Source organism: Vitis riparia, chromosome 18 (genome assembly GCF_004353265.1).
Source record: "Vitis riparia cultivar Riparia Gloire de Montpellier isolate 1030 chromosome 18, EGFV_Vit.rip_1.0, whole genome shotgun sequence".
Classification (NCBI taxonomy): Eukaryota; Viridiplantae; Streptophyta; class Magnoliopsida; order Vitales; family Vitaceae; genus Vitis; species Vitis riparia.
Genome location: NC_048448.1, coordinates 34,180,272 through 34,198,467, shown reverse-complemented (window position 1 = coordinate 34,198,467; position 18,196 = coordinate 34,180,272). Strand labels below are relative to the sequence as shown.

Here is an 18,196-nt window from a genome sequence, read left to right as displayed (position 1 = left end):
AATCAGATTTTGAGTTCGGGAATTGATGTTACTACCTGTGAACAATAATGACGTTTTTTTTTTCTTGTATGCTTTCTCCAATCTTCTTTGTTTTTGCTAAGAGAGATTGTATAATCCAAGGTTATATGTACTCTTGATGTATTTGGTAGCCTCTAGAGATTATTTTAGAAAAGACAAGTATAACCCATTATTGTTGATAGTGGAAGTTTGAATTGGACTAAGTCCTATGGTTTTTCCCTTTGCATTGTGGGGGTTTTCATCTAAAAATTCTAATGTTTAATTTATTTTTCTATTGCATGAGTTTATTTATTTATTACTGCTAGTTGTTATTGCCTATTTAATTTTTCATAAAGAAATGGTAGAAAAAAAATTATGATGTTTGTTGAAATATTATGAATTTACCTTAATATTATCAAATGAAAACTGAATGGCAAAAAGAATCAATCCACAATTTCATATGAGAAAGCAAAAAGAAAAGAAAAGCAATCATTGAGGTATTGTATATATATATATAGGTCACTAGCATCCATCTCAGAATAAATAAATAAAAATAATAAAAAGCGCAATCACTTGGTGGAATCATTATAGAGATGAAATAAAAAATACTGTTAATAATGAATTGATGGCATGCCCATCACTCTTGCTCTCTATATTTTATTGATTCTTGTTCTTTTTCTTACTGTAATGTCCTTAAATAGCTAGAAAATTTTTGAATTTAATGAGCTACATTAAATATATTAAATTAATTTTATTAGTTCTATAAATGTCAATAATAGTAAAAAAAAAACAATTTATTTGTGTAATTTATATATTTAAACATACTAAATATAGACTAATAACATATTTCTATATAAAAACAAACACATATACTATTTTATATAGATTTGTTTTTATTGATTTATAAATAGTGTTAACTTTATTTCTTTATTTTTGCGCTAAAAGTATATGAAAATTATTTTATATAATTACAATATGATATTAGAAAGTAATAATTTGATAAAATTAATAATTTAACACATTTTTAAATATGTTAAAATATAAAAACTCATTGTCAAGATAAATAATTTAATATTATTTTTTTTTACAAAAATAGATATGTGTACTATCATCACACTCGTTCCTGATCAACAGCATTGACTTGTTTTACAAAAGGAAAAATATAAATTTCACTCTCTTGTTCTCATAAATTTGTCCATACTTTTGTTAATATGGATTCCACGTCATCATATCCTGAGTCTGAGTCAATTAATTCTTCCCCAACATTTTCAATGGGTGGTCTCCTACCTCTAGCACTTATGCCAGACTGTCCTGCAATGTGAACAGTGGTTGAGTGTGGACCTGGTACCACTTCCTTGTTTTGTATACGGGAATTTTCTTTTACTATTGCCTTAGCATCACCTGCCGATAATCCAAACACTCTTTTCAAAACATCAATGGCGATTTCCTTGATAAACGTAGGCTCAGACCTGCCAGGTATTATGCAGATGCATGTAGTAAGCCTAGGAATCCATTATAAGAAAAAAGATTGCGCTTAATTCTACTTAAGTATAAATTAACAAGGTAATCAAAATATAATGGGTCACATTCCAATTTCATGCGTTATTGAATGTTTGTTGAGAATTTTAAATATCATGTCTAAACAAAATGGAAAATAAGCTTATTTGGCAATTGTTTTCAGAAACAATTTTCCATACTTCAGAACCAAAAACAGGAAAATATATTTCACAGCCAAAAATTAAAAATACTACTTTTTTATTCTTAAAAATAAAAAATAAGATGTCTTCGTATAACATATTTTGGTTGTTTTAATTTGTTTTTGTGGGCTATTTTAAAAAATAGTGATACAAATACCAAGAATGATTTAAAATAAAGTATTATTATAAGATTTATTTTTAAAATATAGAAATAAACATAATTTTTCTGAATAAAACATCAAAAAAAAAAAAATTTAAAAACTATCATAAAAAACTATTTTAAAAAAATGTTATTGAAAATAGTTACCAAACAAGGTATAAGAATTTATTTAGGAAATGTTGATTTTAGAAATAGTTTTTAAAAATTGTTGATGTTTTGTTTAGAAAAACTCTAGTTGAGAACTTAAAATATTTTAAACATATTTTATATCTTTTAAATATAGTTTAAAAGTAACTTTGATCCGAAATATTTTATTTTCAATCATTTTTCATATTTGTAAAAATATATTTTAAAATGACCCTTGGAAAAATCAGTTGAAAACAATGTACTAAGACTCTATTTGTGAAATGTTTTTTAAAACAATTTTAAAAATAAGTTTTTGAGAATATTTTTTAAAATTGTTCTTTAATATTTTATAAAACAAAAACTTGTTTGGAATTTGAAATATTTTAAACTTATTTTCTATATTTTAAATATGTTTCAAAATAACTTTAATATATAGTGTTTTATTTTTAATTATTCTTCATATTTGTATAATTATTTTTTAAAAATAGTTCTAAAAAAGTGAAAATAACTTAGAATAGCTAAATGATTGTATTTGAAAACATCTTAATTTTTATTTTTAAGAATAGCATAATATTTTTTGTTTTTTGGTTGTCAAACCTTTTTTATGTTTTAGAGAATAAAAAATTATTTTAAAAAATTAGTAAACAAACAATCCTAAAAGATTTTTCAAAAAACAATGTATTTCTTGTTTTTAAAAACAAAAAATTATTCTCTCAACAGTTGATAATAATTACCAAACAAGTGTTAAATTGGAAATTTCAAAAGTAACAATTAGAAGTAAACATGGAAAGGAAAAGACTTAAAAAAAAAAAAAAAAAAGAGAGACTTACTTATTCTGTGAATTCCAGCCAGCTAAATTGGCAACTTCAGTAAGGGCCTCCCTCCAATTCTTCACCTTGTCTATATCATGCTTCAAAGTATTTTCAAGCTTAACCAAGGCCTCTCCGAAGCTCCCTTTGTGTCCTCGCACATCTGCTGGATCCACATTGTAGAAAATGGGCAGAACCAGTTGTCCCATGGTTTTCCTGCATTCTAGTATCTTGACTAGTTCCTCTAAGCACCAACTTGAACCGGCATAGTTTTGAGAGAGAAGTATGATAGAAGACCTTGATCCTTCAATTGCTTTTACGAGTGTTGGAGATATGGATTCGCCTCTCCTAATCTCGTAGTCATCAAAGAAAGTGTTGACTCCTCTCCTGTGCAAGGCTGCATAGAGATGAGCAGCAAAGGTAAAGCGGACGTCTTCTCCTCTAAAACTAAGGAACACATCATAACTCCATTGAGAAGAAGCAAAAGGAGCCACCGTGGAAGCTGAGAGAGCAGTAGAGAGATGAACATCACAGGAAACAAGCTTATAAGAATTTCATTCCCAATATTATAGCAAGATATGAAAAACAAGCCTTGATGGTGTCATTTTACAGGTTATCATAACCGAATTTGAGAACCGAAAATACATGATCTCCCATACCTGAAAACTTTGATGAATAAGTCTTCAACATTCGTATTGCTGGCTCCCATTCTTGTGGAGAGTTCTTGCCAGCCATAGCTCGCCCAATAGTAACAAGTGCAAGTGGTAAGCCTTGGCATTCTTTAGCAGCAATTTCAGCGAGTTGGGGTATATCCGGATGTGAATTTAGAGTAGTCTTTCCAACCTTCTCCATGAACAAATTAATGGCCTCATCTTGTGTCAAACGCTCCATCTCAAGGATTTGTTGAGCTTCCATATCCCGACAAACATCCCGAGAGCGGGTTGTTAATATTACTTTGGACCTGTTTTGGGAATTAGGTGAAGGAATCCCCACTTTTTTGAGATCAAGACGCTCCCATACATCATCTAGCAGCATCACAAACCTTTTTGCCTTCAAGATTTTGAAAATTTCTACTGCTTTTTCGTCCTCAGTTCTGTTTCCCCATCTATCATCCGGGATGTCTAACTTGTTGCTAATAACTTCTTGTACTTTTCCCACACTTGCTGGCCTGGATACTACAACCCAGATGACTACTTCAAAGTCATGAATGCATAAGAACTCATTATTCACTTTGGTCATGAGGGTAGTTTTCCCGGTACCCCCCATACCATACAATCCAATAATTCCCGGTTCTTCATCTTGGATGCATCTGCAAACCTCTGCATACATCCGATCCAAGCCCACAGTCTTCTCCATTGGCCGCTCATCCACATCAGCTCTAGGCAGCCTAGTAGCCACAATGCTGAAATCGCCTCTGTGCCTCAGTTCAGTGACAACACCAATCGTTTCACTTGCTATCTTCCCGATCTTGTAGCTTGACCGGTAATTCTTGGGAAAGCGGTTTCCGAGACATTTCTGCTGGATTTCCCGATCACCCTTCTGCAGTATCTCCATCACTTTCTTTTCCAAGACTTCTACACTGAGGAGCCAGTTACTCACTTCATGTGTCCGTCGCATCTTGCGGTTTTCCTCAGCATAATCCACCGCGGCCTTCACATCTTTAGCCTTGTGCTTCAGGATCACCATGGCGTCTCTCAAATATTCAAGGGTTTCTGGCAGATCATGAACTGCACGTTCGGCAGTGATGGCAGCATCAAAGATTTCGTTTATACGATCCATGGCTTGTAGGAGATCACAGAAACAAAACTCAGAAAGAAAAAGAGAAGAGAATCAGTGATGAGTTGCCGAGAGGGGCGAGATTAATGAATGGTTGAAATTTGTTCACAAGGCAAAATATCTAGTGATGGAGAAACCAAGATTTCAATTGAGTAGGCGAAAGTAGACTCCTGGAGAAGGGTGGTTTAAGAAATAGACATATGTATAAAGGATAGTCTCAGGAACAGATAAAGAGACCACGCGAATTTGACTCGGAAAAAATTGCGAAAAGAGGTGGAAGTTTCAGATCAGTGGCCAAAGCGGAAAGACACATGAAAATCAATTCCGTTTGAAATGAAGGAGAATCATGTAACCCTAACATTAAAACAATAATTAAATTTATAGTTGTTACCATATTTTGATTTTTATAATGAAAACATCAACTTCAGACCCAATACACGGAAATGTATTTACAATAACAGTCATGAACATCGATGATTAGAGAAATTGATGAAAGTCCACCCCCTTAATCTTTTTTGTGCGTCTTGCGGGTAAGACACGATGGTTACAAAATTTGGTAGTACCTTTTTCGGTTGCTAAGGGATTGCATGGCTACAAAATTTGGTCATGTCTTTTTTGGTTTGGTCTCTGATAGGCGTGAGATCGAGTTGCCCACTAAACTCTGTAAAAGAGAATTGACTTTTTTCTCGGTTTTTATTTGTTTGAAACACCTATTCAAAAATACATTATTCCTTTTGCCTTATTTTTGGCTAAGGATGAAAATATTAATAATCATGAGTATATTGACACTTCGATTTTAAAGATATATTGGAAATATATCGGTAAACCTAAAATTGATTAAAACTCATGGTATATATATATAAATTTCATAAAATATAATTAAAAGTATAATAGACATTTTAAAGTTGTTTTGTTAAAAAATTTAATATATAAATGATATAATTTATCATATTTGATAATAATATTATATACTTAAAAAAAATTTCAAATATATATTTATTATTAAATTATATCAAATATTATTCCATAATAATATTGTGATATTTAATTATAATATGTTTGATTTTAAAATGTATTTAATATTAAAATTATAATATACTTAATTTACTTATTAAATGATATAAAATAAATGATGATATATGTATAATTTTTAAATTTTTAATTAATATATTAATGATATTAAATACACTATGAAGAAAACTATCATGATAATTTTTATATTTTTGGTAATCAATTAAATAAATTTTTTTATTTAATTAGAAAATAATTATAATTAATAAGTTCTTTAAAATATTCATTTTAGATTTTTTTATATAATGACTTTTAAATATATATATATATATATATATATATATATATATATATATATATATATATATATATATTTGGTGCAACATATTTACTAAGGGACAAAGTTGCTCTAGTGGTTGGCCCAGTTGTGCACTATAAGCCATTTTTGGAGTGTTGACCACTGTAAAAAATTTTGGGAAATATCGTTGATTTATCACCATATAGACAAATTTTGGCAATTTTTCCTAAAATTTCGCTTGATTGACATTTCTCCACTCGATATCGTTCCCATAGGTCCCGATACATGATATAGCGGTAATAGCAAAAATTTTGTCCTTGCTTTTGACGCCCATGTGCTCTCACCAACTCCTTTTTCCTTTTAGTTCTTTCAAGCACTTGTTGGAAGATGCTTGATTGTATAATATCATAATGCTTTTTAATAAATAAATTGAGACCGATACATAGAATCTATAAAAAAAAAAATACTATTATGAGTGCACGATATAATTATTCTGAGGACATATTAATACTTAAATGAGCCAATGAATCTTAAATGTTCACTTGTGAAGATTGTTCAACCATATTTTGACGCTCATGTGCTCTGTCCAACTTCCTCCTTTTTCCTTGTGGGGCCTGTTTGGTACATGGAATAAACAATGAGAATGGATATTTTCTTTCTATTTTATTCTCTTTTGAATCATAATGAATTTAGTAATTTTAATTTTTGTGTTTGAATACGTATAGAATGAATAATAATTTGTTTCATAAATTAATGTTAAATAAAAATGAGAATGAAAATTAAAGAAATATATAAATTATCAATAATAACTATACACATGGTTTAAAATAATATTGTTTTTTTAAACAATATTGTTATTCGTTCTACTATTTTTTCTATACCTTTATATATATTTTCTGTTTGTAGACAATTTTATTCCAATTTATTCTGGTTTAGGAACTTTTTAAATGAGTGAGTTACTCCCCATTGAAAATCGAATTCCGGAAACTACCACCCAGTCTCCAGGAGTTTCCAATTATTGGTGGCCTCACATGCTGGGAAATCTTCCTCACCGCAACCTCAGCCGGTTAGCCAAGAAATATGGCCCCATCATGTTTATGCGACCTGGGTGTGTTCCAACAATCATAGTCTCATCGCCCCAAATAAACAAGCTATTCCTCAAAACCCATGATGCATGTTGTCATTGCCAGTCCGCCTAAACTCCAAGCCTTCAAAGACCTGACCTACGGGATTAAGGGAAAATTGTGTACAGTAGAGCTTCTTAGTACTGCAAAAATCAATTCCTTTGCCTCAATGAGGAAGGAGGTGCTTGGGATGTTGGTGCAGTCACAAAAAGAAATGGCAGCAGCTCTAGAGGTGGTGGATATTACTACAAAGGTTGCTCACGTTATCGACGATATGACTTACCGGATGGTTTTTGGATGCAACAAGGACCGGATGAATGACTTGAAAACCCTTGTAAACCCTTGTTCGAGAGAGCACCAGGTTGGCAGGAACCTAAAAAATAGGAAAAAGATCCGTCAATGACAGGACCTTCCACAGATGTCTTAACATTTAAGCTTTTGTAGACTACTGTGTTAAGTACTCCGTATAAAGCAAAGGAAAGTAACCTTCCCATTTACTGTGGCTGTATGATTTGGCTGTGTAGGAAAGTATTAAGTATTAAGGGTGACTCGAAACATTTAATATTCATGTTTTTTACTTAAAACTTATTACTTAATTTTTACTTTAAGTGTTAAAGTTATTTGATAAAATTAACTTAAATTTTATTCTAAATTATCAAATTGGCATATCTATCTTCATAAATTATAATTAGAGCAAAAGAAGTCGAGTAATAATAAAGGTCATGGAGTAACTAAAGAGATCTTAAAAGTAATTAGGATAAATGAAGATAAAAAGATAAAATGAAGATACAGACTTAAAAATAAATTAATTATTTTTATGCATTACTTAAAGTTATTTTTTTATTTTAAATCATATTATTAAGTTATTTTACCAAACATATTTGATTTATTTAATAACTTAAATTAAGTTATTAAGTCACTTTAAGTTATTAAGTTGGTTTACCAAATACCCACTAAAAAGATCTGAAAAAATTAATTTTATTTAGTTATTATTTAAACCAAATTGTTGCATTGAAAAGTTAAATGAGTTCATGAAGCTTTGTATATTTTTTAAAAAAGATTGATGTTTCTTAAAAGATTTGAACACAGTTTTATGTATATATAAAATCATTATTCCATTAAAAACTTCTAAGCATCTTTGAACAAAGGCTTCAAAAAATTATATGAAAATAACCATTTTGCATTATTCACAACGTCTTTGTATTTTGTATTTAATATTGCTAACCTACTCTCACGCAGAAAGTCTTTGTAGCATTGAAAATATCCAAAGCATTAAACAAATTAAGAAAAGTGCTTTCACATATGACTAATTTGAAAATTGCACCTTCTACTACTAATTATTGCACCTTACTCGCCAAATCCTTTATGCTATGTGATTAAATTAAAGAAATAATTGGTCAAAGCACAATAAGTTGTGAACTTGTGATAGCCGAGGCAATGGCATTTATTCCTTTACGCCCACCAGCAATACTAATCCACTGGAAGTGGGAACAGATTCATATTCTCTATAAAGCTTCGGGAAAATTATAGGGAATTAGAATCCCAAGTTAGTGTTTTGAAGAATAAAGATGTATACTTTTGGTGCAGTTAAACGTATCTGAGTAACTAATTTCGCCCACTTGCCCTAACTGGTCCCATGCAACTCACCCCTACTAGAAGCTTCTAGCACAAGATAGATAAAACAGCTGTGCCGGAAGTAATGAAAGATACGTAGAGGTTTTGTTTTTGCGAGGAATGTAATAGCTTTCCTTTCTCCCTTCTTTATTTTTCAAATGTTACTTGTTCTCCCGGAATTTACGACTTTAATTCCAACGGCGTCAAAAGCACTCAATGCTGGTTGGAATTGGGTCTGGAGGCCACAGGCCCACTAAGTGAGAGAGAAATCTGCAACGATGGCCTACTTTTACTTGTTCTGGTAAAGGCTGCCTTTTCTAACATTTTTGGGAGCTGTGGGTGCGCTTGATAGTTGATGGACTGGACGATTCTCAAGCTTCTGCTGTTCAACTGTGCAATGATGATGATGATGGAATAATTCTCGAAACACTCTTGTTCAATCTCAACAACTTCGTCCCAACCAATTCCACAAATCCCAGGCCCAGTCTTGGCCCATTTGTGGCCCACCTTAATCCCTGTGTGACCACACTTGGTTTCAATGATATATTCCTTCAAGGTCTCAATCTTCTTCCAATTAAAGTTTCAGAAAACTTTGGAAGAGCACCAATTTTGGATGTCACTTGATTGGCGAGTAAGGTGCAATAATTAGTAGTAGAAGGTGCAATAATTAAAAAGTTTTAAGCATCTTTGAACAAATGCTTCAAACAAATATACGAAAATAACCATTTTATATTCTTCACAGAGTCTTTGTATTTTTGTATTTAGTATTGATAACCTACTCTCACTCTCACGCGGAAAGTCTTTGTATCATTGAGAAGATCCAAAACATTAAACAAATTAAGAAAAGTGGTTTCACATATGACTATTTGAAAATATTTACCAATTACAATAACCAAACTTGGGCGCAAGAACTTTTGTGAATAGGGGTCTCTGGTTTAGTGCTTGTTGTAACCACCATTATGAGAACACATTAGAAAAGAAATTCCACCAAAATGAATATTAAGGAGAGGGATATTAAAGAAAATAACATATGAAGAAATTATATATATATATAGAAGCTATGTTTAACAACTACAAGAGCTTTTGATAGTTCCATTCATTGAATTTAAGATGGATTTGATTTCTTGAAGTTGTGTGAATCGAGCTTATGATAGATCCCATTTCAACGGTCTCTTTTTCATGATAAGAAATAATTTGAAGTTAAATAATCACAGGCATCTTTGAATAAGGACTTCAACTTGGTGGTGGTGCATGTGCGTCTTGAGTTGTATAATAATAATAATAATAATAAAATATTATTGAATTGAGTCATCCACGGCATCTTTAAACAAACATTAAAAAATAATCATAATATATTCTTTTGAGTGTTCTCACATGTGACAGCCTGCCCTCAATGAATCCGCCCATAAGTAGTTGGCTTCTTTTGCATCAAGATCTATCAACTCGAGTTTGTACATCTTAGATCTCTCTGTTAAACCTAGCCTATTTTCCTTCTTCCATTATGGCATCTTCTTCTTCTTCTTCTTCTTCTTCTACTTCTTTCTGGACGTATGATGTTTTCCTTAGTTTTAGAGGAGAAGATACCCGCTACACTTTTACTGACCATCTCTATAAGGCCTTGCGTGCAAAAGGAATTGAGACCTTTATGGATTATCAGCTTAGAAGAGGTGAGTTGATAACTCCGGCACTTGTTACAGCAATTGAAGGATCAAGACATTCCATCATTGTTTTGTCAGAAAACTACGCATCCTCAAAGTGGTGCCTAGATGAACTGGTGAAGATATTACAGTCCCAAAATACCAAAGAACGGAGGGCTGTGCCAATTTTCTACAATGTGAATCCGTCAGATGTTGGAAACCAGAGGGGAAGTTTCGGAAAAGCCTTGGCTGACCATGAAGAGAAGCTGAAGGCAGACCATGAGAAGAAGTTGAAGTATGATATGGAGAGGCTGCAGGGATGGAGGAAGGCTCTCACCCAAGTTGGCAAGATATCTGGCTTCACTTCATCTCGTGATAAGTAATTTTCTAAAGCTTATCTCTTTATTTATTTATTTTTGTTACTATTATTATTATCATCATTATTATATTGCTCAAAAGGTTTATTATGAATCATAAATAATTAAGTGAAAAGCCCTTACGTTGGACAGTCTATGGAACACTAAGGGCATAGGTACTAGTTTAGATCTTGAATTAATATATATATAGATGTTTAAATACTTTTATTCAATGTGATATTTAGGGCTTGAGTACTGATATGGTTCTTGCTACATAAATTATTCAATAATTAAAAGTTTGAGATTCACTCGGACAAACTGAATTACTAGTTATTGGAACTGGCTTAGATAGGTAGAACCATTTTGGACTTGTTTGTAAATAGATGGGTTAATGGGGTGGCCCACTGTATACAATGTTTAAGAAGTTCTTATATAAAAAGAATTTTAGGATGACTTTTTCTTTAATGATTTTTAAACATTATGACCTATACAATTTCAAATATTCAGGATTGTTAAGACGATTTTCTAGAAGAGGACTTCTATTTGTAGTCTCCTTCCATCCCTTTATACTTCTTTTTTTTTTTTCCTTTCCTCAATATATTCATATATATCGACACACACTCATAGCTTATGATCTTCTTTGTCTCTCGAACCCTGATTCCTCTCTCCTTCCTCTTCATCTTCTTTACCTTAGTTCTCTTCAGTTCTTCACCTTTCATTTCTATCTTTCATTTTTGCTTCTTTTGTTTTGCTTTTGTATTTATTTCTTCAATGGAAATGAGAAGAAGAATAAGAATAAAAGGTGAAGTAGCGAAAAAAATTATAGTGAAGAAGTTGAGTGGGAAGGAGATAAGGGTTTTAGGTGTGTTTAGGAGATAAAAAGTTGAAGACCAATGAGTAAATTTACATGCCTTTTATATTTGAAAAAATAAAAGTGAATTAAAAAGGAGTAGACGATTGCATAAACCATTTTACAATTGGGATGCTACAACCCTTTTCATTGAACTCCTGTGCTTTATACATCTTGTGCAAGATGAAAAGTATTTTGCAACTGTGACTAATTAATACTCTTGACAAAAATTCATCTTTGTCCTTTTCTATTCTAATAAATCTGATTGTTAGTAGGTACATGAATCCATCTTTATGTTTATTAATATATTTAGTTATGGTTATGCACCTTGTCATATTTGTATAGAAATGAAAATTAGGTTAGATATGATAGATTTAAGATGGTTATTTTATGACATTTGTTCTTAACACAACACAAAAATTCTCCTCGTAAGAGAAATTTGACCAATTATATATATCTTGATAATCTTATTATGCTTAATTTCCCCTTTTCCCAAGTTGCAATGAACAAGACCATGTGTCTTGCCATACTTACAATTGTTTCAACATTTATGGGTTATCAAACTACTTTTATTTGTTCTTTAAACTGGCAGGCCTGAGACTCAGTTTATTGAAGAAATTGTCATGGATATTTCCAAAGACTTAAATTGTGTATCCTCAAGTGATAAGAAGAATCTAATGGGAATGAATTGTTGCATAAGAGAATTGGAGTCACTATTGTGTCTTGAATCAACTAAAGTTCTTATGGTAGGAATTTGGGGTATGGGCGGCATTGGCAAGACAACCCTTGCCAGAGTTATTTATGAGCGTCTTTTATGTCAATTTGAAGGTTATTGCTTTCTAGAAGGCTTAAAAAGCACAAGTATGGATAATTTAAAAGCAGAACTTCTTTCAAAGGTATTAGGGGATAAAAATATAAATATGGGACTCACTTCAATAAAGGCAAGACTTCGGTCTAAAAAAGTCCTTGTTGTTATTGATGATGTGAATCACCAATCCATGTTAGAAACATTAGTAGGGGGACATGATTGGTTTGGTCCACAAAGTCGAATTATTATAACAACAAGGGATAAACATCTTCTAACTGTGCAAGGTGTTGATGCAGTATATGAAGTACAAAAATTAGAGGATGATAATGCCATTCAGCTCTTTAGTCATTATGCCTTTAAAAACAAACCTCCTACAAGAGATGTTATGAAGCTCTTGGATCAAATAACATCTTATGCTCAAGGTCTTCCATTGGCTCTCAAAGTTTTGGGTTGTTCTTTGTGTGATAGAAATGCTGACTATTGGATGGATAAGTTGAATCAATTGAAAAAAATCCCTAATGGGGAAATTCAAGAAGTGCTTCAAATAAGTTTTGATGGATTAGAGGATAATGAGAAAGAGATATTTCTAGATATTGCATGTTTCTTTAGAGGAAGAGGCAAAACTTTTGTAAGGAAAATATTAGAAAGTTGTGGCTTCTCTGTGGTTAGCGGAATAGAAAATCTAATTGATAAATCTCTTATAACCATTACTTGGGACGATAGATTAGAGATGCATGATTTACTTCAAGAAGTGGGTTGGCAAATCATTCGCAAGACTTCTCCTAAAGAGCCTGGCAAACGTAGCAGATTGTGGGAACAGAAGGATATCTCTCATATTTTGAAACGGGAAACGGTGAGAATGTAATATGAAAATTGCTTTTCATAGACAAATTTAAACTTTGAAAGTATATATCATTTTTATTTAAGCAATTATATCTATATCTATATCTATATCTATATCTATATATATCTTAATAAATTTGCATTCTTTTAACTTATTCTTTGCTCTTGGTTGTTAGGGAGGTCAAGAAGTTGAAGGCATATTCTTCGATTTATCTGGTTTAAGGGAGATGAGCTTTACCACTAAAGCCTTTTCCCAGATGACTAATCTTAGGTTGCTTGAAATCTACCGATCTAACTATCAATGTAAATTGCACATTTCTGATGACTTCAAATTTCATTACGATGAGTTGAGGTATCTGCATTGGGATGAATACCCATGTGAATCACTGCCATCCGATTTTGAGTCCGAGAATCTTGTTCACTTCTGCATGCCTCGTAGCCATCTTACTCAGCTCTGGAAAGGACAAAAGGTATGATTGATTTACTTTCTCTTTTTGGGATACTGTGTGATATTCATAATGAAATCTAAATGTTTATAGCTTCTCTCTGGTTTTTTTTTTTTTTTTTTGGCTTATAGGTCTTTGGAAACCTCGAATTTGTGGATGTCAGTTACTCCCAATACCTAAAAAAAACTCCCGATTTTTCAAGAGCCACAAATCTTGAAGTTTTGGTTCTCAAAGGATGTACAAATTTGCGTAAGGTTCACCCATCCCTTGGATACTTGAGCAAACTCATTTTGTTGAATTTGGAAAACTGCACAAACCTTGAGCATCTTCCAAGCATCCGTTGGTTGGTATCCCTTGAAACCCTTATTCTCTCGGGTTGCTCAAAGCTAGAGAAGTTACCAGAAGTTCCACAGCATATGCCATATTTATCAAAGCTCTGTCTAGATGGGACTGCTATAACAGACTTTTCTGGCTGGTCAGAACTTGGAAATTTTCAAGAGAACTCAGGGAATTTAGACTCTTTAAATGAGCTCAATTCAGATGATTCCACCATAGGACAACTACCTTCTTCCAGTGTTGTCCTGAGAAATCATAATGCATCTCCTTCGTCTGCGCCTAGAAGATCACATTCCATTCGTCCTCATTGCACCTTAACCTCACTGACGTATCTGAACCTTAGTGGAACCTCCATCATTCGCCTACCTTGGAACTTGGAACGACTTTTTATGCTGCAGAGGCTTGAGTTGACAAATTGCAGAAGGCTTCAAGCACTGCCAGTGCTTCCATCAAGTATAGAACGTATGAATGCAAGTAACTGCACATCACTGGAACTCATCTCCCCTCAGTCAGTTTTCAAACGTTTTGGAGGTTTTCTATTTGGTAATTGCTTCAAACTGAGGAACTGTCATAGTAAGATGGAGCATGATGTACAGAGTGTGGCATCGCATGTTGTCCCAGGTGCATGGAGGTCCACTTATGCAAGCGTAAGTTCTCTTTTGGTTTCACAACATAATTTCCACATTTCTGCAGAAATGCTACTTTCGCTGTGCCTTCATGATTTTTGCTTCTCCTAATTTTGTACCATTTGAATGTCTTTAATTTTTTATTTTTTAAAAAGGGAGAATTTGTACTAACTTGACCCAAACGATACAAAACTTTCACATTTCATCTCAACTTTTGAATTCCAATAAAAGGATATTTTAAAAAAAATGTCTGTATTATAATTTTGTCTTTTATGTTCTATTTCACTTTTATTATATATTTTTAATATTTTTTTTAGAGTCATTTAATTAAAAGGGATATTTTTTAAATCTAATCATCTACTTTTTTTAACCGTAAAAAGCATCCGTATAGGACAAAAATTTCCTAATTTTTCCCACAAAAATAACATTTCCTTTTAAAACTAACATAAAAATAAGAGAGACATTTATATTAAAATCAAATTCCTTTCCAAGACAAAAAATTAAGTTATATTTATAAATATAGGATTTTTTTATCCCTTTTAATCAATTAATTCTTTATATATTATTATTATTATTATTATTATTATTATTATTATTGTGGGAGTTTTTTTACGGTTTCATTTGAAATTTTATAATGTTAAAGATCAGATAGTATAAAAGGTTGTCATTTTAATAAATCTTTTATCTAACCCTGTTTTCGCCAAGCCTTGCATATCTGATCCAAATAAAATTTCTAATAAAGAATTTAATCTTAATCAAGTTATTTTAAAATGAAATTTAATTATAATGTAGTTTAAGTTACCATAATTAAGTTCTTTTTGTAGATGAAATGAAAACTTAGTCGTAGTTAAATTTTTTGTAAACCAAATTCAATCCAATACAATTTCGATGAACATTTTTAATCAAAATTTAACTTTAGTTAAATTTATGATAAATAAAATATAATCTCCAAATAGTTTAGATGAATATCTTAAATAAAAATGAGAATGAGCTATTTGAGAGATAAGAGAATAGGGTAGGGCATTATGAGATAAAGGTAAATTTTTCATAGAGTGTTATCAATTGAGAAAGAAAGAGAGCAAGTTCAAGATAAAGCCAAAAAAAAAGAAAAGTTAAAGATCACACTTAAAATGAAGTTATGAAAACAAAATATAGAAAATAGTAAATGCATCCAAAAAGAGTCATCTCTCAACAAAATTAAAGATTGATGTCATTGTTATGATTTAATAGTTATTTTAACTCATATATCCAAATAATCCTTAATATAATTACTAAAGTTATTACTTATAATATGAAATTGTTGGTATTATAATTACAATTAATATTACTATTAAATAATGTCATTGTTACTTTATTATTTTAACATAGAAAATTATTATTAGCATTATTATTATAATCAGTGATTGTTGTCATTATTATATTATCGTTATTATTATCATGTTATATTTCTATTATTAGTGATTTTGTTTAAATCATTTTGTTACTCATTATACTATTACAATTATAGTTATTAATGATATATTACTTTACTTCATGTATTAGCTTACTATACTATTAATACTATAGTTAAAAAAAATAGTATTAATATAAATATTTGTAGTATTATTATTGTTAATAACAAAAATACTACTAGGAATAATCATGTTGAAATAAATATTTGTATATACTAATAATAATAATAGTATTTATAATAATAATAATAATAATAATAGAAGAAAATGAGTAGGTTAAGATGTGAAATAGTAACAATGCAGCAAAGGGACATTTATATTAAAATGTTGTATCATTTGTAAATGAATTTTAAAAATTGGAAGTTTTATTACCAAAAATAATAGGAGATGTGGGTTCGTTCTCAGCATCCTCAATATTCGTTTTTGTTTTGCAGTGGCATCCTAACGTTCCGATCCCGTTCAACACTGTTTTCCCTGGTAGTGAAATACCGGATTGGTTCAGGCATCATAGCCAAGGGCATGAAATAAATATAGAGGTACCTCCAGATTGGTATATTAATAGCAACTTCCTGGGTTTTGCTCTTTCTGCTGTTATGGCACCGCAGCACTTCCCCCCGTGTTGGTTTATGTACTGCGACTTGGATACCCATGATCTTAATTCCAATTCCCATCGCATATGTTCCTTCGTTGGTTTAAGTACAACTTTCCAACTTTACCGTACACCAATTAAATCAGATCATGTATGGCTGGCGTATGTTCCATCATTTTTCAGCTTCAGTTGTGAGAAATGGAGTCACATTAAGTTTTCATTTAGTTCAAGCGGGGGCTGCGCTGTGAAGAGTTGTGGGTTTTGTCCAGTGTACATTAAAGGTATCAGTGATGAAGGGGATTATTCCAGTGGAAGTGCCCTTGATGAGCCAAGAAGGCATGCAGCCAAACCCTCCCATATCTCATACCAGTAGCGACTACCACATTCACCAAAGGAACGCTACTGAAATTGTTCTTGATGATCTTCATGAGAGAGACTTGGTTAAGAAATCATATCCAGAAGCCTTCATGAGGCCCAACCCAGAGGAAGTGGCCTTGCAGATGTGATCAAATCAGTATTATGACATACCATCAGGAGAAGCCTTCGTGAGGGGGAACCCAGAGGAACTCTCACATGACTTGCATTCCTGGTTCCAGCAAAGGTTTGAGTTCCAACAGTAGTAAGTTGCTCTTGTTTGGGTGTTCATTACTATTCTAAGCTTCTTGCTTCTTGCTACCTTTTACCATTGGGTCCATTTTGAATCTCACCACTTCTCGGTTTGTGGTCACTCTTGTTTTTACCATTGGAAAAAAGAAAAAAAAAATCCCATAATATTACTGCTTGATATTTATTTTGCTCTCAAATTATTATTTAGTAATTAAATGAAATGTTATTAATCCATGTATATAGTTGATGATGTATGTATGCAGTTCACTAATCTTAAAATCCGCATATTCTCTTGATTTTTGAATTAACTTAATATGTTTTGGAGTGTCTACGCTAGGGTGATGACTCATTATCGAGCTGGTAAAATTAGCAAGTGATGACTCTATAAAAATTTCTTTGAGTTTGATAACCAAAAGAGATCAATGAAAGGGAAGAGCAAAAGAGTTCAATGTTTTTAGGCTCGTGATAAAGACTCTGGAGTGAAATTGAAATTGAGAATTCAGTAAGACTAAAAGCAGATTATAAGTGAACTTTGGGCGTCAACCGTGCTCCATCCGCAATGACAACACTTGAGCAAACTTAAGCGAGTTAAACTCAGCCACTCATTTTTTTCCTATGTAGCATGTCCTTTATGTAATTCTTCGAATATTAAGGAGCATGATCCGCAAGCTTGGGGCATATATGCTTGGAAACCTCAGGAACGGGGGAAACTACAAACTAGTTCGAGTCATGTGAAGTTAAGAGCGGGGGGCTTGTAGGAGATCTAGAAGATGGTGCCAACCAAGCCCCATTCCACACTATACAGATTCAAACCATAGGGAAAAATAGTGCCAAGATGCGCCACCTTGATGTTGCGGCCATTTATGCTTCCCACAAAGTCAGTTTCAGTGGATGATGGCTCTAAGTACAGTGCCATCTTCGTCGCAATTTCATTCAGGGTACATATGAGGATGACACGGACCCACCATGTCTATCATCAATTTGCTGTTTCCCACCTGACATAGGATTTCCTACCTCAATTTCGATGCCTTAACGA

General features: G+C 32.1%; 2 protein-coding genes across 3 annotated transcripts; one reads left to right on the top strand and one right to left on the bottom strand.

Annotated features, from left to right (window-relative positions):
• Positions 1-1,048: 1,048 nt before the first annotated feature.
• Positions 1,049-4,851, bottom strand: LOC117907599 (probable disease resistance protein At1g52660). 2 transcript variants are annotated; one of them, XM_034821194.1, is made up of 3 exons: positions 3,449-4,851; positions 2,811-3,291; positions 1,049-1,499 (listed from the first exon to the last, which is right to left on the bottom strand). In XM_034821194.1, exons 1-3 carry the CDS (start codon positions 4,566-4,568, stop codon positions 1,181-1,183), a joined length of 1,920 nt encoding a protein of 639 aa, XP_034677085.1. In that variant the 5' UTR covers positions 4,569-4,851; the 3' UTR covers positions 1,049-1,180. The 2 variants fall into 2 exon arrangements, with proteins under 2 accessions (XP_034677085.1, XP_034677086.1); XM_034821195.1 differs by having other exon boundaries at positions 1,049-1,466; positions 3,449-4,849.
• Positions 4,852-10,065: 5,214 nt separating this feature from the next.
• LOC117907837 (disease resistance protein RPV1-like) lies at positions 10,066-17,456 on the top strand. The gene is made up of 5 exons (XM_034821496.1): positions 10,066-10,628; positions 12,048-13,116; positions 13,283-13,576; positions 13,684-14,535; positions 16,400-17,456. Exons 1-5 carry the CDS (start codon positions 10,114-10,116, stop codon positions 16,925-16,927), a joined length of 3,258 nt encoding a protein of 1,085 aa, XP_034677387.1. The 5' UTR covers positions 10,066-10,113; the 3' UTR covers positions 16,928-17,456.
• The last annotated feature ends 740 nt before the right edge of the window (positions 17,457-18,196 follow it).